General features: G+C 37.0%; 1 protein-coding gene across 1 annotated transcript in view; it reads right to left on the reverse strand.

Annotated features, from left to right (window-relative positions):
- DMD (dystrophin) overlaps positions 1–27,506 on the reverse strand; it is a 1,714,964-nt gene that overhangs the window by 1,580,802 nt on the left and 106,656 nt on the right. The window contains exons 3-4 of the mRNA XM_061178407.1: positions 13,451–13,632; positions 12,059–12,190 (exon numbers count right to left, since the gene is read on the reverse strand). Coding sequence (XP_061034390.1) covers positions 12,059–12,190; positions 13,451–13,632 — 314 coding nt within the window. The remainder of the gene's footprint in view (positions 1–12,058; positions 12,191–13,450; positions 13,633–27,506) is intronic.

The following is a 27,506-nucleotide window of genomic DNA, read 5'->3' on the forward strand; positions in this document are numbered from 1 at the left end:
ACTACTTCCTTCAATTTATCATTCAACTCCTGAAACATGCCATTTAGTGTGAGGTAGAGGATCCTCGTGCAGATGTGAGAGGGTGTGCAGATTGGTATGTATGCATGAAAGAGAGAAAGAGCAAGAGGCAAGAAGAAGGAGGAGGAAGTAAAATAATTGAACAGCATAATTTAAAGACATGCTCTAAGGCAAGATCCGGATGTAAGGGGGATTGTATAAAGGAAGAGGGTCATAGATAAGATTGACAAGGTTTGCCAGGTTAGATAAAGTTGAAAACCACACTAACAGACAGGAAGGAAAAGGTGCTAGAAATAATCCACAGTAGCAATGGGTAGGAATTAAGAACCAATTAGGCATGAGGGAGTTCAGGGAGGAGTCACACATGGCTAGATGGGTTCAAGCCTGGGTGAGAATAAATGTCAGAAGAGACACTTGGCCCCATGGGCCAAGATGAGGTCAGCTTTAAATATGTTGAACTTGAGGTTATGGTAAGACATCTGTACATGGAAACTACTAGCCAGTAGGCAGATGAAAATTGTAGAACTGGACCATTTCAGGGGTAGGGCCGAAATGCTGAGAAGCATGAATTGTGTCTGAACAGACACAAACATTGAGGGCATAAGCACACTTTGTATGATGGGCACTTCCTTTTGTTCTAGTTTGTGAGCATCTAAATGCCATTTTTAGCTCTACAGTGTTATCCACTGTATCTCCATCTAACCATATACTTTATAAATATTTGTCATCTAAAATATATAAAGATAACTCTGTTTTTCTTAACTTCAACTTTAATTATTTTGAAAAGACCCATAAGTATGTTTTTTCTATTTTCCTCCTTTATTATTAGAAGAGCCAATTTTACGGTTTGTGTGTAATTACTACTTTCGCAATGTTTTACAGATTTTTATAATATGGAGGCTGTTTCTCTGTAGTGTTTCTACATACTTTATGTTTAGTATCTGTATTTTAAATGTTCAATTGCTTATCTCACAAATGCACAAATAATTATTTACCTGTCCTACTGGTGACAGGCAGACTCCCAGGAGGTAGACAGCTATTGTTCATCAGGCAAAGAGGAAGAAGAGAAAGATTTTTCTTCCCAAATGCTTTCCAGCATTTATAAGTATTAGAATACTAAGGATAATGGTGATGAAAAAGGAAGAGAGCCTCTGGCTGATCTGGCTGGGAGTTTCAAATAGAGAAGCATCAAAACTCTACTGGAAGTCATGACGCCTGCTTCGAGTCCCAGTTCTGCCAGTTACTTGCTGCTTACACAAAACCTTCACTCCACTAAAATTCCTCCTACGTTAAAATGAGCCTAACAAGATCATTCCACAGGTTTATTGCACTGGTCAAATGAGATATGTATTCAAAAGGCTTTTAAAAACTGCAAATGTTAGATAAAGAAGAGAGGTGCTTCTTTTTTGCTCTGGCAAGATTGAGAGGGACGTGATTCCCTTTTATTCTTATAAAATTATAAGAGTATAGGCAACGTATGGATAACTTTCCAAAGCCTGATTCCTTTACTTTGTGAGCTTCTTAGAGAGCAGAAGACATTATTTGGGGCTCAAAATGTTTATTGAATGAATGTGGGCATCTGTGCCCTAAGCTGTGCAAGGAACACAAAGATCTGCCTTTATAGGCAGAAATATAGGTATATCCTTATTTGTTTCTTTATTTTTCTTCCACGTTGTTTCCAGCATAAGGGTAGTTTCACAATGTCTCTAGAAGAAGGATGAGGCTCATGTGCAGTTAACACAAGAGGAAGGGAACAACCTGATACTTCAGGGCACCTTGGAAAAGCCATGTGATACCAGTCTTATTGTTAGCTTACAGGTAATGGATGCCCTCCTAATATCTGCATCCCAAGGTATTAGACAGTAGCAGCCAGAAAAACACCCCCTCAAAGATGTCCGTGTCCTAATCCCTGGAACATATGAATATGTTACATTATATGGCAATGAAGAATTAAGGTTGCAGATGAAATTAAGTTTGCTGATCAGCTAGCCTTAAGATAGACAGTTTCCTATGTTATCCAGGTAGGCCCTATGTATTCAGGAATCCTTAAAAGTGGAAGAGAGAGGCAGAAGAGTAGGTCAAAGGGATGTGATAAGAAAGACTCAACTTGCCCTTGTTATCTTTGAAGATGTCAGGGGTCATGAGCCAGGGAATGTGGACAGCCTTTAAAAGCTGGAAAAGACAAGGAAATGTAATCTCCCTTAGAGCCTTCAGAAGGAAAGCAGTCCTGCTGACACCTTTTTATAGCCCAGTGAGAACCATGATGAACTTCTAAACCATAATAAATGATAATACAGTTGTGTTGTTTTAAGCCACTAAATTTGTGATTATTTGTTACAGCCACAAGAAAACTAATATATCGATTCATAATCAGAAGAGTGGCTTCATCCAAGAGATATAGGCTTTTGTCCACATGAACATAAACGATTCAGTGTAGGTTTATTACGTGTCACAATGCAGTTAGCCCCTCACTTTCATTCTCTCTTGAACCCACCCCAATCAGCAACACCTCCAAAAAAACACACTCCACCGAAATTGCTCTTATCAAAGCAAATATCAGCTAGAGTGAGCATATAACTTATTGGCCAAAATGGGACAGAGAGTGAATAGAGGTGTTTAGACAGCGAACAGAGGTGCTATTAGTAAATCCACTGTGATAACTGCTGTATGTCAAGATTTCCCAGGTGGCTTATCCCACTGACATCTCACTGGTTAATCTTCAACACTAATGTTACTTGAACTAATCAGCAATACTTCATGCTGTTAAACGCTCTTCTCTCCCTGAAACACTTTCTCCTCCTGGCTTCTACAATACCACACACTCCCCCTTTTCATCTCCTCTTTCTAGCAATCCTTTTTATCCCATTTGCTGATTCCTTCTCATCTCTAAGCCTTAGGTGATCTCATCCAGGTGACTTTTTTTCTTAGGTGATCTCAGCCAGGTCAATGGATTAAATACTATCTATGCTGTTGATGACTTCCAAATTACTTATCCTCAACTCTGATCTTAGAACCCCAGCTTTATGTATATTCAAGTCTCATAAGCATCTCAAGATTAATATGTTCAATGTGATACACTGCATTAACAAAATAAAGTTTAAAAATCATATGATCGTCTCAGTAGATGCAGAAAAAGAATTCGACAAAATTCAATATCCACTCATGATAAAAACTCACCACAAAGTGGGTACAGAAGGAACTTACCTCAACATAATAAAGACTGTATATGACAAGCCCAGAGCTAAATATTTTCTCCCATTCTGTAGGCTGCCTTTTCATTTTATTGATGGTTTCCTTTGCCGTACAGAAGCTTTTTAGTTTGATGTAGTCTCACTTCTTTATTTTTGCTTTTGTTGCCTTTGGCTGTGGTGTCAGATCCAAAACATCATTGGCAAGACCGATGTCAAGGAGCTTACAGACTATGTTTTATTCTGGCAGTTTTATGGTTCCACGTGTTACATTCAAGTCTTTTATCCATTTTGAGTTGATTTTTGTGTGTAGTGTAAGATAGTAGTCTAGTTTCATTCTTTTGCACATGCCTGTCTAGTTTTCCCAGCATCCCGTAATGAAGAGACTGTCCTTTCCTCCTTGTATATTCTCAGCTCCTTTGTTGTAAATTAACTGACCATATATATATGGGTTTCTTTCTGTTAAAATGTCCATATACCTAAAGCAATCAAGAGATTCAATGCAATCCCTATCAAAATTCCAATCGCATTTTTCATGAAAATAGAACAAACAATCCACAAAAGACACCAAATAGCCAAAGCAATCTTGAGAAAGAACAAAACTGGAGACATCAAGCTCCCTGATTTCAATTTATATTACAAAACTATAGTAATCAAAACAGCATGGTATTGGCATAAAAAACAGACACATAGATCAATGAAAGAGAATAGTGAGCCCAGAAATAAACCCAATCCCTATCAAAATTCCAATCTCATTTTCACAGAAATAGAACAAACAATCCTCAAATTTGTACAGAACCACAAAAGACCCAGAATAGCCAAAGCTATTTGCAAGTCATATATCTGATAAGGGATTAATATCCAAAATATATAAACAATTCATATAACTCAATAGCAAAAAACCCAAACAATCCATTTAAAAAATGGGCATAGGATCTGAATAGACAGTTTTTCAAAGAAGTCATAGGCAACAGGCACATGAAAAGATGCTCAACATCACTATTCATCAGGAAATGCAAATCAAAAGCACAATGAGATATCACCTCACACCTGTTAGAATGGCTATTATCAAAAAGACAAAAAATAACAAGTGTTGGTGAGGCTATGGAAAAAAGAGAACCCTCGTGCACTGTTATTGTGAACTGAAATTGGTGCAGTCACTATGGAAAACAGTATGGAGGTTCCTCAAAAAATTAAAAATAGAACTACCATATAATGCAGCAATTCCTCTTCCAGGTATTTAGCCAAAGAAAACAAAATATTACCTCAAAAAAGAGGTTTGCATCACCATGTGCACTGCAGCATTATTCACAATAGCCAAGAAATGGAAACAATCTAAGTGTACATCGATGGATGAATGCATAGAGAAAAATGTGACACACAGACACACTCACATACATACATACACACCCACTGGAATATTATTCAGCCATAAAAAAGAATGAAATCTTGCTATTTGCAACAACAAGGAGGGACCTTGTGGGCATTCTGCTAAATGAAATAAGTCAACAAGAGAAACACCATATGATCTCACTGATAAGTGGAATCATAGATACAGAAAACAAATTGGTGGTTGCCAGAGGCAGGGGGTATGGGGTGGGCAAAATGGGTGAAGGGGGTCAAAAGGTACCAACTTCCAGTTAAAAAATAAATAAGTCATGGGGACGTAATGTACAGCACGGCAACTATGGTTAATGATACCGTACTGCATATTTGAAAGTTGTTAAGAAGGTAAATTTTAAAAGTTCTCATCCCAAGGAAAAAAAATTCTGTAACTATGTATGCTGATAGAGGTTAATTAGACTTACTATGGTGATCATTTCACAACATATACAAATATAGAATCATTATGTTGTACACCTGAAATTAATATAATATGTCAGTTATACTCCAACTTTAAAAAAAAAAGTTTAAGAGATTAACATGTTCAAAACTGAGCTTCTAACCTTACTCCCAAACCTGCTCCTCCTATAGTCTATTCTATTTTGGTTGGCGGAAACTCCATTCTTCCTATTGTTTAAACAAAAACCTTGCAGTAATCCTTGGTTTCTCGAATTCTTTCATAACTCACACCCACTATATCATATGGAGCATGATCTTGATGAAATGGTGGCCTCCAATTCTGCTACTAGGTATGCCATCCCAGAGAGCATGAAACACAAAGGCTCACCAACGAAATTAATATGTTCAAATCCCAACATTTATTAAATCATTTTAAAGCATATGGAGAGAAGCAAGGTGAAACAGATGGAAGGTGTAATGCAATTAGGATAAGGTCAAACAGAAGAACCACCACGCTATTTAAATCTTGGGTTATACAATATCCACACGTTTTGCTGTATCAGCCTTCCCTGTTGATGGTGTGGTGGACAGAACCAGAGGTGAGATTTGAGCAAGGCACATTCTTAGGACAGAATGTACCTAAGATGGGGCTTCCCTGGTGGCGCAGTGGTTGAGAATCTGCCTGCCAATGCAGGGGACACGGGTTCGAGCCCTGGTCTGGGAAGATCCCACATGCCGCGGAGCAGCTGGGCCCGTGAGCCACAATTACTGAGCCTGCGCGTCGGGAGCCTTGCTCCGCAACGAGAGGCCGCGATAATGAGAGGCCCGCGCACCGCGATGAAGAGTGGCCCCCCACTTGCCGCAACTAGAGAAAGCCCTCGCACAGAAATGAAGACCCAACACAGCCATAAATAAATAAATAAATAAATAAAAATTGTATAACTTTAAAAAAAAAAAAAAAAAAAGAATGTACCTAAGATGACCACGTACACTTGCTCTACTGGAAAGATGCAGGGGCAAGTATAGCTGACCTATAGCTGTAGCTCATCAGTTAGTCTGCTAAACAGTTATAGGATTTATTTGCATTTTTTACGTAGAGCACTTGGGAGGCCATAAGACATACTGAGTATAATTAATCGGTGGCCAATTTAGGAATGATGAAGCTGCCAGCCCAGAGGTGATATCATCATACCTTATTATTTGGTCTTTTCATCTCTTTCCATCCATAAACAATATTCTTGTATATTTCACTATTTATTCCATCTATTTTTAACATGTGTAATAGGTCAAGTTACTATCTAAAGCTGACACACATTTTGACCTCTGCCTATGTCTCACAAGCTATTTGCTCCTCACCAGCTAAATTTAACACATAGGTTTCACTTATATTTCATAAGCTATTGAATAGTTTATTTACACTCGAAGTTTAATGCCTCTTGGAAGTATCATCTATCATCTTTGTTTTCTTATGACACAGTTAAATATTCTCAAAAAATACAGCTAACATGTGTTCCACATTGAATTGGCAAACCCTGTAGGTTATCCAAAACATATCCAGAATTCAATTACTATGCATCATTCTCACTGATAGAACCATTATGAAAAACAATATGGACATTTCTCAAAAATTAAAAAAGAGAACTACCATATGATCCAGCAATTCCACTTCTCAGTACACATCCAAAGGAAATTGAAAACAGTATCCCAAAGACACATCTGCACTCCCATGTTCATTGCAGCATTATTCACAATAGCCAAAATATGAAAACAAACCTAAATGTTGGCCAATGGATGAATGAATAAAGAAAACGTGGTGTGTGTGTGTGTGTGTGTGTGTGTATGTATACACACAAACACATATATACATACAATAAAATACTATTCAGCCTTAAAAAGGAAGGAAATTCTGGCATTTGAGACAACATGGATGAACCTGGAGGACATCATGCTAAGTGAAATAAGCTAGATACAGAAAGACAAATATTGCATGATCTCATTATCTCATTATATGTTGAATCTTTAAAAAAAAAAAAAAAAAGCCAAACTCAGAGAAACAGAGTAGAATGGTGGTTCACCAGGAGCTGGAAGAAGGGAGTCATGGGGAGTTATTTTTTTAATGGATACAGAGTTTCCATTTTGCAAGATGAAAAGAATTCTGGAGATAGATGGTGGTAATGGCTAGACAATTTTATGAATGTACTGAATACCACTGAACTGTACACTTACAAATGGTTAAAACGTTGACTTTTACATTATGTGTATTTGACCACAATAAAAAAAATGGGGGGGGAGAAAGAAAAATAATCCAAATCCAAGCCTCTGTCCTATCCTGCCTGGATTACTGCAATAACATTCTAACTAGTCTCCTTGTTTCCATCCTTATTCCTTTGGTCTGTTCTCCACAAAGCAGCCATGTTGAAATAATGTGAGTTTATGTCATTCCTCCAATAGCTTTCTACCTCATTGGTAATAAAAACCTAAGTCTTCACCATTACTTACAAAACCCTATGTGATCTGGTCCACTACTACAGTTCAGACACCATCTCCTAGCACTGTGCCCCTAACATGTACCTTTCCTTTAATAGTCCAAATAAATATTCCCACAACTCAGGGCTTTTGTACTATCTGTGTTTCTTCCTCATGGGCTTATCTTCCCAAAGGTACCCATACCTCTTTCCAGTCTTTACTCAATATTTACTTTCTTAATGAATCCTTCTCTGACCACCCAAACTGATATTTTAACTTTTCTCCACCATGTACTGCATATTCCACCTTCCTCTTTTATTTACTTTTTCTTTTTAGCATTTACTATTGTACTTACTACTAAATTTTACTTTACTTAATGCATGTTATTTTCATATTATTTGAAATGTTATTTTACTTATTTATAGTTGTTCATACTATGACTCTCCCATGAGCACATGTCCTCCATTAAGGCAGGAATTATTTTGTGTATTTGTTTACTAACGTGTCTTTTGATCCTATAATAATACCTGGCACATAGTAGGTGATTAATAAATAAGTGTAAAATGATTACATAAATTAATATTACTCCATGTGTGAAAATCATAGTAGAGAAAATTCAGTGGTAGTTAGTATAATTAACATGGGCTTGGAGTCAGATAAATCTGAACTTAAATTCAGGCTCTGCCACTTACTGGTTAGGCCTTGAAATTTGGATTAAATTGGCCAATTTGAAAAGGAGATATAAGTCATTCTAGGCTGAGAGAACCATAAAAGCTAAGAAAAGAAATTGCTTGGCACTTGTGCAGGAGAGAAAGTGACTTAATTTGGTTGGAGTAAAGAAAACATAAAATAGATTAGTGTGAAATAAGCATGAAAATATAAATTGTTAATATATCATGGAGCTTACTGATGAAATTTGGGAGAGTGGAGTTATTATAAAGGCAAAAGGAAGTGAAGAAAGTTTTGTGAATTATGTTATTAAAGCTGTTAATAAGAAAATCTAATATGATTTAGAGAGGACTAAGCTAAAAAGAGTGATATTGATTGCAAAGCTATTTCTGTAATCTAGAAGACATGTAGTGAGAGCCTGAATCAGAGGGCATTTATGAATACTGAGGGAACATAACTTAATGGAGAAATGCTGTGAAGAAAGAATTGACAATGCTTATCTCATTATTGAATAGCAGATCACTACAGAGGCAAAAGAGTATGTCACATATTTAAGTCTCAAAAACTGTTGAATAACGTCCCCATTTACATAACAAAAAGGACAACAAACAGGTTTGTGAGCAATGAAACAAGGTTCACTTCAGGACATAGGAGGTTTGAGAAATCAGTGGACGTCAAGGTATAGATACATACCAAAGAGTTGAAAATGAGGCTGTAACTCAAGAGAGATTGGAAGTGGTGAAAACATAAATACAATGATCATGAGCATACAGCTTCAAGTCAAGAGATTAAATCATATTGACAACAGAGAGTGTATACAAAAAAGAAGGTCAAAGGATCTCACATGAGACTCCTATGCTAAGGGAGTTGGAAGAGGAGGAAGAGTCAGATAATGAAAGAGACACAGGACAGTTAGAGGTGGAGAAGGAGCTGGTAAGTCTAGAGGCTATAGGAGAAGTACCTCAGTGACGGTACAAAGCCTGAGAGGTGATAAAAGACATTGAATTTGGTGACCAAGTATAATTATTTGCTGAATAAATGAACAAACGTATAAAGCACAGACTACAAAAAAATGGTCGGTGAAAGAAAATGTCACATAATAGTACATTAACAAGATAAAACGGAGTGGTGTGTTTGGACAGAGGAGGTGTGCCTACAGGAGTTTGGGCTAGGATGAGGTGCCAGGAGAAAGAGAGAAATGGAAAGTGAAAAAGATATTGGGGATGTTTGATATTAGATTAGGAGTAGAATGAGAGGCATGATCCAAGTCATAAAAATAGGAATTCAGTGTAACTATAAAAAGGATGTCCTCCATTGAAGAATGGGTGGTAGTTAAGTGATACAATGAAGGAAAAGTTAGGGTTCACACCAGAGAGTATTGCTTCTTGGTAAATTATGAGAAAAACTGATTTATAGGCAGAGATCCTGAGATAGGTCAGATTACTTCACCTCAACACGTTCACAAACTGCAATGACTATAAATCAGATTTTCTAAGTTGGGACAGATGGGGATACTTAATGTTTCTAAGATACTGGGAACTTTTACAATAATTTAGGCATTTTATGTTTCCCATAGGGAACAGTCACCCACATGGCTCTCTCTTCTGTTATGGAAAACTGTACCCTTACTAATAGACCACCAAGTAAACACTTGAATGAAACCCTCTAATGGAACCCAATCTGGCCGATCATTAGAAGTGGATCAGATATAACCTGTAGGGGGCAGTACAGGCTCAGCCCCTCTGAGAAACTCTTTAGAAAAAATTTTCTCAGTAAATAGTTAAGACACAAATTTATCAAACCTAACTATGTGTAACACCATCTTCTGATGTGCTTCCTTTAGAAACAGGCAGGATATATCATTCCTCACCAATTGTGATTCATGTTTCTTCTTTTCTAAAGGATAACAACAGGTTTATTTCAATGGCTTATGTTAAGTTAAAACAGATATGTGAACTGCTCAATATTTTATGATATATTACATATTTTGTAATATTTAGACAAAGGGAGAGTGAACAAATACAGTCTAGCAAAATTAAGTCCATTTATAATTACTTCATTAAGGAGTCATACCTGAACAATGCCTTAATGAGATGGTAATGAGGTAAAAATGTGCTGCCAGAATAGGCACTGGAGAAAACCTTCTGGAAAAGGCAGCTCAATAAAGTGAAAATAAGAGGGGAAAATACTCCTCTCTTTGTCTTGGCTGAGACTTCTTTATTTTAGGAGGTACAACACCTATTAAGTCTTGGAAGTTTCAATTGGAGGATGGTGATTTAAAAAAAAAAAAAGAAAAGTCTAAAGAATCAGGGAGAGTCAGGAGGGTGGGAGGGAGAGGGAGAGGGAGAGGGAGAGGGGGAGGGGGAGGGGGAGGGGGAGGGGGAGGGGGAGGGGGAGGGGGAGGGGGAGGGGGAGGGGGAGGGGGAGGGGGAGGGGGAGGGGGAGGGGGAGGGGAGGGGGAGGGGGAGGGGGAGGGGGAGGGGGAGGGGGAGGGGGAGGGGGAGGGGGAGAGGGAGAGGGAGGGGGAGAGGGAGAGGGAGAGGGAGAGGGAGAGGGAGAGGGAGAGGGAGAGGGAGAGGGAGAGGGAGAGGGAGAGGGAGGAGGAGAAAGGAAAGGATGGGTACACTTAAACTTAAAATGGAGATAAAAATAGTACCTCCCAACTCTAAGAGTCATTATAAGGATTTTATTAGTTCATATAATGTATACACATAGCATATAGTTAACACTCAGTAATGTGTGGCAGAATTCTTTTTATTTACTGATAATGAAGAAACTGATTAGGTTTTTTGTTCAAGACTACACAACTTTGTGAAAATGTGGATGGGAATTTAATTGAAGATGAGGCTGAGTCACATAATCATTCTCACTCATCTCCTTTGTTCAACTTTGCAAGAAAACTAGCCAAGGATAAAGGGCATAACTATGCCCTGAAATATGTTCCCCTGGGGGAAGCTTTCACTGTTAAAAATTTTCACGCATCAATTAACTGTGCCAAATAAATCACTAATTAAATACAACCACTATCTTAAAAAAAAAACGATGAGTCTCCAAAAATGTATACTTTTCTCCAATGGGATCAAGATGATAATTTCTAAATTCCCATTCATTGTGTAGCATTGAGAAAAGCCACTTCCGCAAGAACTCTTCAAATTGCTCTTCTAAGCAAAAGAAATGAGATTTTCTTTTAAAAGGAAATTTTAGCAAATCCAGCAATTCTAGCACATGTCATTCCCATGCTCTAACATATACAAGGCTATAATTTCTTGTATTTTTAGGTTTTCTACAACACTGCAATAATGATGGAAAACGCTACTGAGAAGATTCATTATGTGGAAAATATTGAATGGTGCATAGACTCTGACCTGGTTTGAGTGTGGCTTTCTTGTATAAATACTACAGAGCCTGCTATCAAGTTTAAATTGGCAAAATTAAAATCTATCATATGAAGAAGCTTACAGTTATATTTTTCTTAAATAGAATATAAATACATACTTATACAGTAAAAATATAATAAGGGCAATATAGAGAGTATATATTTCCTTTAGGTATCAGATATCTAGAAAAATCTCCCCAAGTAATGTGAAATTTCATCCATTTTCCCATTCTTTTAAATGACCTCTCTTTAATGAGCTTTGTGTTTTGGTTGGTAGCCTTTATAAAAACTAATCTTGCAGGTAATTATATAATGAAAGTACAAATCACTATTATAAGAATCCCCATTCATGAAGAATCAACATACGTTAAACCTAGAGAGGTCTCAATAACAAAACAGCATCATGTGAAGTATCTAATACAACTGAGAACAATGAAACGGCTCCTGATGGCGGAGAAAAAAAAGGCACTGCAAAATTCAAACAAACAAAAACCATGTTAGGTTATCTTGGGTGAAGAAGTTCTTTGGTTTGGAGAACAGAGAGTAAATGTTGACAGACCTGTGAAGGAAATGGGCTCCGTGTGGGGTCAGAGGTGGTGACATAAGCAGCCTGTGTGTAGGCATAGCTCTTGAACCGAGGCTTAGGAGAGGAAGGAGTTCGTTCATAGCCCTGTGCTAGACTGACTGTGATCTGCAGAAGGGTTCAGGGGAGGGGGACAGAGAGGAGGAGGAGACATGATAAGTAACCCTGGAAGGACTGCTTTCCAACACACTAGAAAAAACGAATGTTAAATGGAAACAGTGAGATGAAAAATTTAATCCTAAATATATATAAGTGATATTAGAAACTGGTACACTCCAAGAATTGTGGTGCTCAATGTCATGTTGGAGAACAGGTAGTCAGGGAAGAGAGGAGGATGGGATTTAACCATAAAGATTCCATCCTGACACCCCTCCAGCACTAATATGGGATGCTGCTCTTCAAACTGGCAAAAACAAGCAACCCAAAGCAATTTTCTCTGAACCCAAAGTAAACAAAACCAGAATTCATCACGTCAATACCTTGGAAAGGACTGAAGCTTTCATAAGCTAAATATAGAATTAGCTCAGTAGAGTGAGAAAATTAGGCCTGAGAGCTTTCCACGCCTTCAGCAGAAATTTTGCTAAAGGCTTTTTCATCATTGTTTGTGTCAAAGAAAGTTAAGAAAAAAAAACACCTTAAATATACACCGTTGGGAAGAAGAACTAGCAATGTAACAGAAGAATCCCACTGGATTCTGTACAATAATATCATAAAAGTCTTTATCATATGTATTCTCTATTTAATTTTTATTTAAACTAGTTTAAACTAATTTTGTCTTATCAAAAATATTACCCTAAGTATGCAAAATTTGTTACTACATCAGCAAGTTGCCACTAAAAATAAGAAAACATTATTAAACAGAGTACTTGCCTCTGCTCTTGGTCTAGTTCTTCGTTTTTTGCTCTAGTTGATGGAAAGTTTAATGTGTATATGAGTCTATCTTTTATTTTATTTCACTTTACACAATGGAAATGCAATGTATTCTGTGTCCCATATTCCTATAACATGGTGCATATCAATAGCAGAGTATTTTAACAATGTGCCTTGAAAACAACATTATTGCCCATGATATCAGATGAAATTTAGGTTTACAGAGTCCTCTCCCTCTCTCTCCCTCTCTCTCTCCAAATACACACACACAGAGACACACAGACACACACACACACACACACACACACACAAAGCTATATATACATATATTTTTGTACGTGTGTGTGTGAATATATATACATATATATATACTATGCTATATATATATACATATATGTGTATCCATCCATAGACAATATAGATATGTGTGTATGATATCTAAAAATCCATATAAAACATAAAATATCATTGATATTAGCTATTCTTTCGATCTTTTACCTGTTGAGAATAGTGCATTTGATGATGTAATTGAAAATGTTCTTCTCTAGTAACTTTTGATGGCCTTGGCAACATCTCCACCTCCTGGATGGCTTCGATGCTCACTTGTTGAGGCAAAACTTGGAAGAGTGATGTGACGTACATTAAGATGGACTTCTTATCTGGATAAGTGGTGGCAACATCTGTAAGCACATTAACACCACACATCAATTTTTGGTTTCTATATTTGAGTGTCTAAAAGGGGAATGAACAAATCAATGTTACAGGAAGAAGACAGATTAATGAGCACTCGATTGTCCATGAATGTCCTCCAGAGACTAATTAGAACATGATAATCAGGCCTAAAATGTCCTTCCAATTTGGCAGACCAATGAGATGAGCACTAAAGTTAATTTCTTTTCCTTGTTCACATAAAAACTTCATTCCGCAATACTTTTTCCTAAGTCAAATTGCCAAACTAGCCCATCTAAGAGAGTGGTTTTCATTAGATAAGAAACAAAAATAAAAGATTGCATCTTCCTTTCCATGGAAAGTTATAATAGCATGTCAATTAAAATGGTGCACTGGTAATTAAACAATTACACCAAAGAGCTTAATGCCCTGGCTTCCAGTAAAGAAAGCTTGCACCTCCTAATCAAATTTTTGCTGGTGATTAAGCATGTAAAGAGCAAAATAATGTCTCTGTGTTGAAACGAACCGTGTATTTCTACAATCAAAATAAAATAAAACAACTATATACCATAAGCATAATGATTTGTAATATTCCTTAACTATAATAAAAATATTTCTTTACATTATGGTGCATCTGTTAAAGTCAGATGTCGCTTTCCTTCTTAGACGTTAGAGATAAATTTAAAAGTCCTTCACATAAAGTTGATCTGACATTATGTCCTTTGCCACATCTAGGGAATGAAAGAAACCCAGCATTTAAAGTCAATAATAATTCGTAATAACACATATAATAAGTGGCAGCTCCTTCAAAAGCTTCTTTTGCTACTTGGCATTACAATTTACCCACTGTGCTCATTCCAGGGGACCAAATGCAAAAACAATCCTTTATGTGAAGAGTACCATTAATCCCAGAAGTGTTAAACATAAATCCTGGCAGGAGGCCAAGACAACTTAGCAGCAATGTGCCAGGCATTTTTCTTGCCATGAATTTATCCTAGCTCAGCTAGCATTAAAAGATCTGTTTTTAAGTTAAATATGTATATTCTGGTCAGGTGTTCTGTTTATAAGTTAAAAAGACAAGAGTCAAATTTCAAGTTCACAAGCATAAAAGGAGGTTGAACAGGTCACTTAACTCCATTCCTTCGCAAGTCACAGGAACATGATTAATCAGAACAACTATTTTTAAAGTATTTTTAAAAAGAGTTACAGAGAAGCAAAAAGTTAGCTAATATTCCTTGGTCTGCTTCTATCCATGGTATAATACAGTCCTTCTTAACTTTTAATGTGCATATGAATCACCTGGGGATCTTTTTAAAATCAGAATCGGATTCAGTAGGTCGGGGTGGAGCGTGAGGCTCTGCATTTCCAGCAAGCTGCCAGGTGATGATGAAGCTGCTGACTTGAAGACCATACTTTGAGCAACAAGGGTCGAAAAAAATGACACAGAAGCACGCTCTTATATTACCTTCTGCTTCATTGCTTTGCTTACTTGTTTTCAAAAGATACTTATTGGACATTTAAATGCATAAGGCTTAAAGGTACAAAGTTATTGATATATAATACATATTCTCTGCTCCCTATTAAAATTTAATTATTAGCCAACAGATGGTGAAGATAATTTTTTGCAAGTATTTTTTAGGAAAGAACTAAAGAATACCTTGTGTATAAGTACTGCCTTTCTAAAAAAAAAAAAAAATCTTACTAACTTAGCTTTGAAATTCTAAAATCTACCTTTCATTTGATAATTGTTTTTCAAGTGTTCATTGTATGGCAGATACTATACTTCTTCACAATATGTTTTTGAAACTCTAGAATGTTTTCTTCCTTCTCACTAGTAACTAGTCAGTTTTATCTGTAATGAGCAAAATTTAGAATTCTGTTTATTTTTTAGTGCATTAAATAAAACCATGCTGTGAGAAAGGCACTGAATTTTAAAAGGCTGTCTGTGTAAATAAAAAGTTCCATGACTATTTACTGCTATATTAGACATGTGCGTGTGTATGTCTGGCCTCAAATGCAAACCATGATCAAAATAAATAAAGGTAAAAATAGATCTAGCATTATTTCTATTGCCCCAAGCAAATGTCAAAAATTGTAGCATATTTTATCTACATAAAACATCTTTTGGATGAACGTGAATATTCATAAATATCAATCACTACAATCACTATTTGATCAAACTATTGACATTTTTGCCCCCATCTATTACCATCCCACCTCAGAAGTTGTACAGGATTCAGCTGTACCAGTAGGTAGAATCCAGTATTCCTTTTTGTTTTTACAAAAAGGAATTTAGATATTCTAAAATATGTTGAATTCCTTCCAAATATATTTACTAAAGACCTATTAAATTTTAAATATTTTAATAGATTATCCAGGAGATTAACAAGATAGAGAATCCATGGATTCTGCTTACAGTTTGGAATAATAAAATAAATAAGAAGAACAAAATAATTGCACTGCTAAAGAGAATTTAAAATGTGTTCCTCTAATTGGCACAGCCAGTGCTTTAATATGTTCAGAAAAAGGAAGAAAGTATACATTACTGGAGGATCAGAAAATTCTTTATGAATAGAAAACTGAAATAAATTTGTATAGGGTTTCATTAGGGGAAAACCTAATGAAATGGAGAAAGGTATTCTAGGCAGTAGAAAAGCATGAGTAAAAGTGCAGAGGTAGGGACAGATTAGACATGTTCTGGGAAGAGCGCCTTTGGGTGTCTTAGCCACAGAGTTGAGAACAGTGATTAATAGGAAAAAATGGGACGCTTGTATGTGGAACACTAAGGGATCATCAATAGCAAAGTAGTCAATTTGGCCTTAGTTCAATAGGTTGGAGAGTAACTAACTACTTTTGATCAAGACTGTGACACCATTAAAATTTTTGTAAAGTAAAACCATTAAGCACAGAATGGAATGAAGGAGAAAAAAACTAGAGGCAAGTAGGAGGCTGGGACCCAATCCAGATAGGAGGCGTCAGAGAACTAAAATAGGCTGTGTAATGAAAACAAGGGGATGCATAATAGAAATTCTAAGACATCCCCAAAATAACTTCATTCAATTTCAAATCATTTACTCCACAGTCTTTGCAAATGCCTATATACAAAATCCTGTCCTAAGTCCGGGGGGGACAAAGATTAATAAACTGAAAATGAAATGGAGGAAGGAGGATTGAAGGAGGAAACTGCTTGTTCTGTAGCCATGGTTACAAGTAGCCACCAACACAAGTTTCAATCTCATTTAATCAATTAGCAATTACCTGCCTACATGGTCTTGATCATCCTGCTGCAAGCCAACCAACATCAACCCCTCCCTTCTGAAAGTCTGCCAATCAGAAGTGGACTTGCTCCAATGAACAAAATCCTGAATGCAAACCAATTAACAGTGGTCTCACCTGAGTAACCAACCATGCTTCTAAAGGTGACATCAACCTACTCCGAAGTCTGAATGTTCATAAATCTCTTGACCCCTGGGTTTCCCCCTCAAACCTAAGAATTTGAGGAAGGTGAGAATGATGGGATGTGATTTCCTTTTTTTTTTTTTATTATAAGACATTAAAATACACAAATTCAAAGAAGTGGGTGAACCCCCAAAATAAGAACTTAAAATTATATGAAAGTTATCCTTGCACTAAAAACCCTATTATATAATGGGTTGATTGCCACAAAAGTTTAAATTAATTATTTCTAATCCAATCTTTGAAACCAGTTAAGGATGGAAATGTTGAGAACTCATAATACTGCCAGAAAATGTTATTTTATGAACAATAACACTGATTCTGATGAGTGTTTCTATTGTCACCAGAATTTTAATATTGAGGGCTATAATGGAACAAATAAACCATTTAGGGAAATTGCATATTTTTCAAAGAAATTGAAGCCCACAGCAGTTTGATGGCAAGTTCAAAAGCTAGTTCAAGTCAGAATTAGAACCCAGTCAGTGCATCATACTTCTCAGTACCTTACCTTCATTTTTTCAGAGAATGCTATCTTAGTGCATTTGAAAACCAAGTATCTCAAAGTCATTATCTAAATGATGACCCTGTGATCCATGTGGTTCCATTACCAAACATCACCTACACTCTCCATAGTAGTAGTGATTTCTATTTCTAATAAGTGAGGTATAACAAGAGTAAATACACATAAAAATGCAATTTCAGAAGTAATCAAAGAAATGCAAATTAAATAAAGATGGGAGTGTTTAATTATACTCCACTGCCTATCAAATTATCAAAGAATGACAAAAGGATAACAATCAATATTGCAGAAGTGTCAACAATTTGGCCAAACTCCTACTTTGCTGGAAGAGTTTCAGCTGGTTCCAACGTTACGAAAAATATTTTGGCTATATCTAAAAACAATCCTATTCAATGACCCAGTAATTTTCCTTCTAGGAATCCATCACAAGGAAATAATCAGAAATTTAAAAGAAGATTTATATAAACAATGTGAAATTTAAGCCCTCTTTACAATTAGAAAAGAAATATTTATCATACAAAAAAGAAAAAAATTCAGACCATTCCAAATTGCTTGACAGAAAACTAAAATTAGAAATGATCAAATATATAATTGTACGAGGACACACTGGGCCCTGAACCAAGATGGAGGAGTAGAAGGACGTACTCTCACTCCCTCTTGCGAGAGCACCAGAATCACAACTACCTGCTGGACAACAACCGACAGGAAGACACTAGAACTCACCAAAAAAGATGCCCCACATTCAAAGACAAAGGAGAAGCCACAATGAGACGGTAGGAGGGGCGCAATCAGAGTAAAATCAAATCCCATAACTGGTGGGTGCGTGACTCACAGACTGGAGAACACTTATACCACAGAAGTTCACCCACTGGAGTGAAGGTTCTGAGCCCCACGTCAGGCTTCCCAACCTGAGGGTCCGGCAACGGGAGGAGGAATTCCTAGAGAATCAGACTTTGAAGGCTAGTGGGACGTGACTGCAGGACTTCGACAGGACTGGGGGAAACAGAGACTCCGCTCTTGGAGGGCACACACAAAGTAGTGTGCTCATAACAACCCAGAGGAAGGAGCAGTGACCCCAGGGGAGACGGAACCAGACCTACCTGCTAGTGTTGGAGGGTCTCCTGCAGAGGCGGAGGGTGGCTCTGTTTCACCGTGGGGACAAGGACACTGACAGCATAAGTTCTGGGAAGTACTCCTTGGCATGAGCCCTCCCAGAGTCTGCCATTAGCCACACCAAACAGCCCAGGTAGGCTCCAGTGTTGGGTTGCCTCAGGCCAAACAACCAACAGGGAGGGAACCCAGCCCCACCCATCAGCAGTCAAGCGGATTAAAGTTTTACTGAGCTCTGCCCACCAGAGAAACAGTCAGCTCTACCCACCACCAGTCCCTCCCATCAGGAAACTTGCACAAGCCTCTTAGATAGCCTCATCCACCAGAGGGCAGAGAGCAGAAGCAAAATCAACTACAATCCTGCAGCCTGTGGAACAAAAACCACATTCACAGAAAGACAGACAAGATGAAAAGGCAGAGGGTTATGTACCAGATGAAGGAACAAGATAAAACCCCAGAAAAACAAGTAAATGATGTGGAGATAGGCAACTTTCCAGAAATAAGAATTTGGAATAATGATAGTGAAGATGATCCAGGACCTCGGAAAAAGAATGGAGGCAAAGATGGAGAAGATGCAAGAAATGTTTAACAAAGACCTAGAAGAATGAAAGAACAAACAGAGATGAACAATACAATAACTGAAATGAAAACTACACTAGAAGAAATCAATAGCAGAATAAATGAGGCAGAAGAACGGATAAGTGACCTGGAAGACAGAATGGTGGAATTCACTGCTGCGGAACAGAATAAAGAAAAAAGAATGAAAAGAAATGAAGACAGCCCAAGAGACCTCTGGACAACATTAAACGCAACAACATTCGCATTATAGGGGTCCCAGAAGGAGAAGAGAGAGAGAAAGGACCAGAGAAAATATATGAAGGGATTATACTCGAAAACTTCCCTAACATGGGAAAAGAAATAGCCACCCAAGACCAGGAAGCACAGAGAGTCCCATACATGATAAACCCAAGGAGAAACACGCCGAGACACACAGTAATCAAATTGGCAAGAAGTAAAGACAAAGAAAAATTACTGAAAGCAGCAAGGGAAAAATGACAAATAACACACAAGGGAACTCCCATAAGGTTAACAGCTGATTTGTCAGCAGAAACTCTACAAGCCAGAAGGGAGTGGCATGATATACTTAAAGTGATAAAAGGGAAGAACCTCCAACCAAGATTACTCTACCCAGCAAGGATCTCATTCAGATTCGATGGAGAAATCAAAAGCTTTACAGACAAGCAACAGCTAAGAGAATTCAGCACCACCAAACCAGCTCTACAACAAATGCTAAAGGAACTTCTCTAAGTGGGAAACACAAGAGAAGAAAAGGACCTACAAAAACAAACCCAAAATAATTAAGAAAATGGTCATAGGAATATACATATCGATAATTACCTTAAACATGAATGCATTAAATGCTCCAACCAAAAGACACAGGCTTGCTGAATGGATACAAAAACAAGACCATATATATGCTGTCTACAAGAGACCCACTTCAGACCTATGGACACATACAGACTGAAAGTGAGGGGATGGAAAAAGATATTCCATGCAAATGGAAATCAAAAGAAAGCTGGAGTAGCAATACTCATATCAGATAAAATAGACTTTAAAATAAAGAATCTTACAAGAGACAAGGAAGGACACTACATAATGATCAAGGGATCAATCCAAGAAAAAGAAATAATAATTATAAATATATATGCACCCAACATAGGAGCACCTCAATACATAAGGCAACTGCTAACAGCTATAAAAGAGGAAATTGACAGTAACACAATAATAGTGGGGGACTTTAACACCTCACTTACACCAATGGACAGATCATCCAAAATGAACATAAATAAGGAAACAGAAGCTTTAAATGACACAACAGACCAGATAGATTTAATTGATATTTATAGGACATTCCATCCAAAAACAGCAGATTACACTTTCTTCTCAAGTGAGCACGGAACTTTCTCCAGGATAGATCACATCTTGTGTCACAAATCAAGCCTCAGTAAAGTTAAGAAAATTGAAATCATATCAAGCATCTTTTCTGACCACAACGCTATGAGATTAGAAATCGATTACAGGGAAAAAAAACATAAAAAACACAAACACATGGAGGCTAAACAATATGTTACAAAATAACCAAGAGATCACTGAAGAAATCAAAGAGGAAATCAAAAAATACCTAGAGACAAATGACAAGGAAAACACGACGTTCCAAAACCTATGGGATGCATCAAAAGCAGTTCTAAGAGGCAAGTTTATAGCTATACAAGCTTACCTCAAGAGACAAGAAACACCTCAAATAAACAATCTGACCTTACACCTAAAGGAACTAGAGAAAGAAGAACAAAGAAAACCCAAAGTTAGCAGAAGGAAAGAAATCATAAGGATCAGAGCAGAAATAAATGAAATAGAAACAAAGAAAACAATAGCAAAGATCAATAAAACTAAAAGCTGGTTCTTTGAGAAGATAAACAAAATTGATAAACCATTAGCCAGACTCATCAAGAAAAAGAGGGAGAGGACTCAAATCAATAAAATTAGAAATGAAAAAGAAGTTACAACAGACACCGCAGAAATACAAAGCATCGTAAGAGACTACTACAAGCAACTCTATGCCAATAAAATGGACAACCTGGAAGAAATGGACACATTCTTAGAAAGGTATAACCTTCCAAGACTGAACCAGAAAGAAATAGAAAATATGAACAGACCAGTCACAAGTAATGAAATTGAAACTGTGATTAAAATTCTTCCAACAAACAAAAGTCCAGGACCAGATGGCTTCACAGGTGAATTCTATCAAACATTTAGAGAAGAGCTAACACCCATCCTTCTCAAACTCTTCCAAAAAATTTCAGAGGAAGGAACACTCCCAAACTCATTCTATGAGGCCACCATCACCCTGATACCAAAACCAGACAAAGATACTACAAAAAAAGAAAATTACAGACCAATATCACTGATGAATATAGATGCAAAAATCCTCAACAAAATACTAGCAAACAGAACCTAACAACACATTAAAAGGATCGTATACCATGATCAAGTGGGATTTATCCTAGGGATGCAAGGATTCTTCAATATACACAAATCAATCAAGGTGATACACCATATTAACAAATTGAAGAAGAAAAACCATATGATCATCTCAACAGATGCAGAAAAAGCTTTTGACAAAATTCAACACCCATTTATGATAAAAACTCTCCAGAAAGTGGGCACAGAGGGAACCTACCGCAACATAATAAAGGGCATATACGACAAACCCACAGCCAACATCATTCTCAATGGTGAAAAACTGAAAACATTTCCTCTAAGATCAGGAAAAAGACAAGCTTGTCCACTCTCACCACTATTATTCAACATAGTTTTGGAAGTCCTAGCCATGACAATCAGAGAAGAAAAAGAAATAAAAGGAATACAAATTGGAAAAGAAGAAGTAAAACTGTCACTGTTTGCAGATGACATGATACTATACATAGAGAATCCTAAAAATGCCACCAGAAAACTACTGGAGCTAATCAATGAATTTGGTAAAGTTGCAGGATACAAAATTAATGCACAGAAATCTCTTGCATTCCTATACACTAATGATGAAAAATCTGAAAGAGAAATTAAGGAAACACTCCCATTTACCACTGCAACAAAAAGAATAAAATACCTAGGAATAAGCCTACCTAGGGAGACAAAAGACCTGTGTGCAGAAAACTATAAGACACTGATGAATGAAATTAAAGATGATACCAACAGACGGAGAGATACGCCATCTTCTTGGATTGGAAGAATCAATATTGTGAAAATGACTATACTACCCAAAGCAATCTACAGATTCAATGCAACCCCTATCAAATTACCAATGGCATTTTTTACGGAACTAGAACAAAAAATCTTAAAATTTGTATGGAGACACAAAAGACCCCGAATAGACAAAGCAGTCTTGAGGGAAAAAAACGGAGCTGGAGGAATCAGACTCCCTGACTTCAGACTATACTACAAAGCTACAGTAATCAAGACAATATGGTACTGGCACAAAAACAGAAACATAGATCAATGGAACACGATAGAAAGCCCAGAGATAAACCCACACACCTATGGTCCACTAATCTATGACAAAGGAGGCAAGGATATACAATGGAGAAAAGACAGTCTCTTCAATAAATAGTGCTGGGAAAACTGGACAGCTACATGTAAAAGAATGAAATTAGAATACTCCCTAACACCATACACAAAAATAAACTCAAAATGGATTAGAGATCTAAATGTAAGACTGGATACTATAAAACTCTTAGAGGAAAACATAGGAAGAACACTCTATGACATAAATCACAGCAAGATCTTTTTTGATCCACCTCCTAGAGTAATGGAAATAAAAACAAAAATAAACAAATGGGACCTAATGAAACTTCAAAGCTTTTGCACAGCAAAGGAAACCATAAACAAGACGAAAAGACAACCCTCAGAATGGGAGAAAATACTTGCAAATGAATCAACAGAGAAAGGATTAATCTCCAAAATATATAAACAGCTCATGCAGTTCAATGTTAAAAAAAGCAGACAACCCAATCCAAAAATGGGCAGAAGACCTAAAAAGACATTTCTCCAAAGACATACAGATGGCCAAGAAGCACATGAAAATCTGCTCAACATCACTAATTATTAGAGAAATGCAAATCAAAACTATAATGAGGTATCACCTCACACCAGTTAGAATGGGCATCATCAGAAAATCTACAAACAACAATTGCTGGAGAGGGTGTGGAGAAAAGGGAACCCTCTTGCACTGTTGGTGGGAATGTAAATTGATACAGCCACTATGGAGAACAGTATGGAGGTTCCTTAAAAAACTAAATATAGAACTACCACATGACCCAGCAATCCCACTACTGGGCATATACCCAGAGAAAACCATAATTCAAAAAGACACATGCACCCCAATGTTCACTGCAGCACTATTTACAATAGCCAGGTCATGGAAGCACCCTAAATGCCCATTGACAGACGAATGCTTAAAGAACATGTGGTACATATATACAATGGAATATTACTCAGCCATAAAAAGGAACAAAATTGGGTCATTTGTTGAGACGTGGATGGATGTAGAGACTGTCATACAGAGTGAAGTAAGTCAGAAAGGGAAAAACAAATACCGTATATTAACGCATGTATGTCGAACCTAGAAAAATGGTACAGATGAACCAGTTTGCAGGGCAGAAGTTGAGACACACATGTAGAGAACAAACGTATGGACACCAAGGGGGGAAAGCCGCGGTGGGGTGCGGATGGTGGTGTGCTGAATTGGGCGATTGGGATTGACATGTATACACTGATGTGTATAAAATTGATGACTAATAAGAACCTGCTGTATAAAAAAATTAAATTATATTAAATTCAAAAATTCAAAAAAAAAAATAAAAGACTACATACTGGGGAATTCCCTGGAGGGCCAGTGGTTAGAACTCTGTGCTTCCACTGCAGGGGGCCCGGGTTCGATCCCTGGTCAGGGAACTAAGATCACACAATCCTGCTGCACAGCCAAATAAATAAATAAAAGACTACATACTGGATGGTGTTGTTTTTTGTTTATTTATTTATTTGTTTTAATTTTGGCTGTGCTGGGTCTTTGTTGCAGCACACGGGCTCAGTACTTGCCCCATGGCATGTGGAATCTTAGTTCCCCGACCAGGATCAAACCCGCGTCCCCTGCATTGGAAGGCGGATTCTTAACCACTGGACCACCAGGGAAGTCCCTGGATGTTTCCATTTATATGACCATCTTGCAACGGCAAAACTATGGGACTGGAAAACTGTTCACTGGATGCCAGGGGCTGCGAGTGGGGGAAGGGTTGACTATAAATGAGTATGGGGGAATTTTTTGAAATGATGAAACTGTTCTGTATCCTGGTTGTTGTGGCAATTATACAATTGTATATATTTGTCAAAACTCACAGAACTGCACTCTAAAAAGGATGGATTTCACTCTGTATAAATAATACCTTAATTTTTAAAAAATGAGTAAAAAGAGCCCACTGTGTGGGAGAGGGACTTAAAAGCCAAAATGATATAAAAGTCAGCCAAAAAGCAAAAATGATACTTAAAAATTTTTAACAACTGAAGATGTCATTACTCAGATTAAAACATTTACAGTGCCAAAAACTAGGATATAACTATACTGGAAGACTAGAGAAAGGTGAAATGTGTGTTGGAGGTGGCAGTAAGTGTGCAGCTGTTACGAGAGCTAAATCCTCATCTTTCATTGTAGGAATTCATTGGATAATGTTTAAATCTGAAAAATCAAGACAAAGTAGGATAAGTTTTCTATTTAGAACCATGGAGACAAAATCAAAGGCTTCAGCTAGAAAATGGAAGCTGGAAAGACTCCCACCCTGGGTTGTGGGAATCGTGGGTGAAGAGGGTTGGGACATGGGACAAAAGACAGCTAGTTTTTTGTTTCAAGTCTTAAAACTTTGACTCCTCGAACTATGTATATGCATATCTTTGATGACAATAAAACTTTTTAAAACGAAAAAAATAATAATAATAATTGTATGTGAGTACTACAAAGCCATTCAAAATGTTGCTTTTGAAGAATATTTGATAATATATGAAAATAAATTCTTTATAAAGTAATGTCAAAGATAAGGATGTATAATTTCTATAGAATATAATTAAAAATTTTATGGAAAAGACTAGGGGAACATACTTTAAGACATTAGTGAAATGGGTATGCTGGTGGGATTGAAAATAATTTACTTTTTCTCTTTCATCCTATCTATATCTTCCACAATATTCTGTACTCACGAATTTTATAATTAGATACTATATTCTATAATAAAAGTATCTGTAAAGATCAAAAAGAGACAATAAAATCAAAGTTACACAAAGTTTTCTTTTAGTATGCCCTCATTCCCAAAAAGTCAATACGAATGAGTTTGTTAGGAAACTGGTGTTTTCAACAAAACTGTTCTTATCTTGGGCAATCAACCTCCAGAAAGTGTGATTAGCCTGCTGCCAGACACAACCTTGAATACCTCTGGGAAATCTAAACAAGAGCCTCCACTGTCTAACGCTCAGGTCAGTTTTCTGTCAGGAGAAAGGCAGGAACTGAAATACTGGATTATAATGCATATCATGTGTAACCAGAAAGAAGCAGGATTTCAAAGATAAGAGATTTATAAACGTGCACTCACAAAGTTTGGTCAGCCTTTTAAGAGCTTTATAACAAAATTAAGAAGGATGCCATCTAGAAACCATGATCAGAATAAACCTGGATCAGTTCCTACAGAATTTGTATTAGGAACAAAACAATAAATAAATTCGCTGTAAGAAAAGGGGAATGGGTGAACTGGAAAGAAGAAACTTGTGGTCCCAAACCAGACATGGTGAGATAGCTCTAAATATGAAAATGTGAACACATATTTGTAAACACAATAAAAAATCCTGTGTTTGCTAAAATAACCAAACGCACAGATGTGAAATTCTAAAGAACTTACTGCTGGAAGCAGAGTGGGTTTACACCTGAGGTCTATAAATGAAGAGATAATGTCATAATATCATCTGATCTCTAAGCACTAGAATTTGTAAATTGTAGGTGATATCATAGCAATGGACTAATTCATTAAAGCGCTAGGTTGTTGTTTTCAATTTTAATATTTTTCATCCAGCACTACATTCTACATACATGCATTTTCCATTTACAAGTCACTGTACACAATGGATGTACAGCATTCTAGTAAGAAAATAACTCGCACAGGTCCCCTCCAGTTTAATATTCTACAATACATGTTCTGCCCTCACTAAATTAAGTACCCCTTAATTAAGCCATTCCATAATTTTAGCATTTCACTCACTGATCCAAGTTGCTTTTATCATCTAATAACAATGCTTCTCATTGGGCTATAAAATATAGTAATGAAAATAATTTGTATTGATGAAGATGATTCAGTTTCATGATAAAATTAATGATAAAAACTATAGGCTTTTATTTATACTTGAGAAACACTAAACAATTTTATCTTTTTTTTTTAAAGCTGAAATATAATCAGCAATTAGGATGCAAGTGCTTTTTAGCATTTTTTTTTTAAGAAGTGGGTTAATTTTATTTATTTATTTATTTTTGGGGGGGCTGTGTTGGGTCTTCGTTTCTGTGCAAGGGCTTTCTCTAGTTGCGGCGAGCGGCGGCCACTCTTCATCGCGGTGCGCGGGCCTCTCACTGTCGCGGCCTCTCTTGTTGCGGAGCACAAGCTCCAGACGCGCAGGCTCAGTAGTTGTGGCTCACGGGCCCAGTTGCTCCGTGGCATGTGGGATCTTCCCAGACCAGGGCTCGAACCCGTGTCCCCTGCATTGGCAGGTAGGTTCTCAACCACTGCGCCACCAGGGAAGCCCCAATTTTATCTTTTAAACATCCAATTATTCCTATCAAGGTGCTTATGGTATAGCTAGCAGAAAACTATGACTGTAATCTTGGTACAAGTAGAAAACAGTGCTCAAAATGCATAACACTTACCTAGGGTCTAACAGGGAAAAACAAAAACAAAAACAAAAAATCAGGTGCTTACAGGAGATTTAAGATACACTGAAAACTAGTTCAGCTTTCTGGCCATTAACCAAACAATGCTAAAGATACCTATGCAAATATACATTGTGTATTCAATCCAATAAATAATGGTAGCTAGAAGTGATGTTACTGATTCTGAAAAGTATCGGATTGACAATATGAGACACTGAAAAATATTTTTAACAAATGCTTATTGAGTTACTACTTTGTACCAGCCTAGCTTTTGAGGATATAGATATATA

Source organism: Eubalaena glacialis, chromosome X (genome assembly GCF_028564815.1).
Source record: "Eubalaena glacialis isolate mEubGla1 chromosome X, mEubGla1.1.hap2.+ XY, whole genome shotgun sequence".
NCBI classification, from domain to species: Eukaryota; Metazoa; Chordata; class Mammalia; order Artiodactyla; family Balaenidae; genus Eubalaena; species Eubalaena glacialis.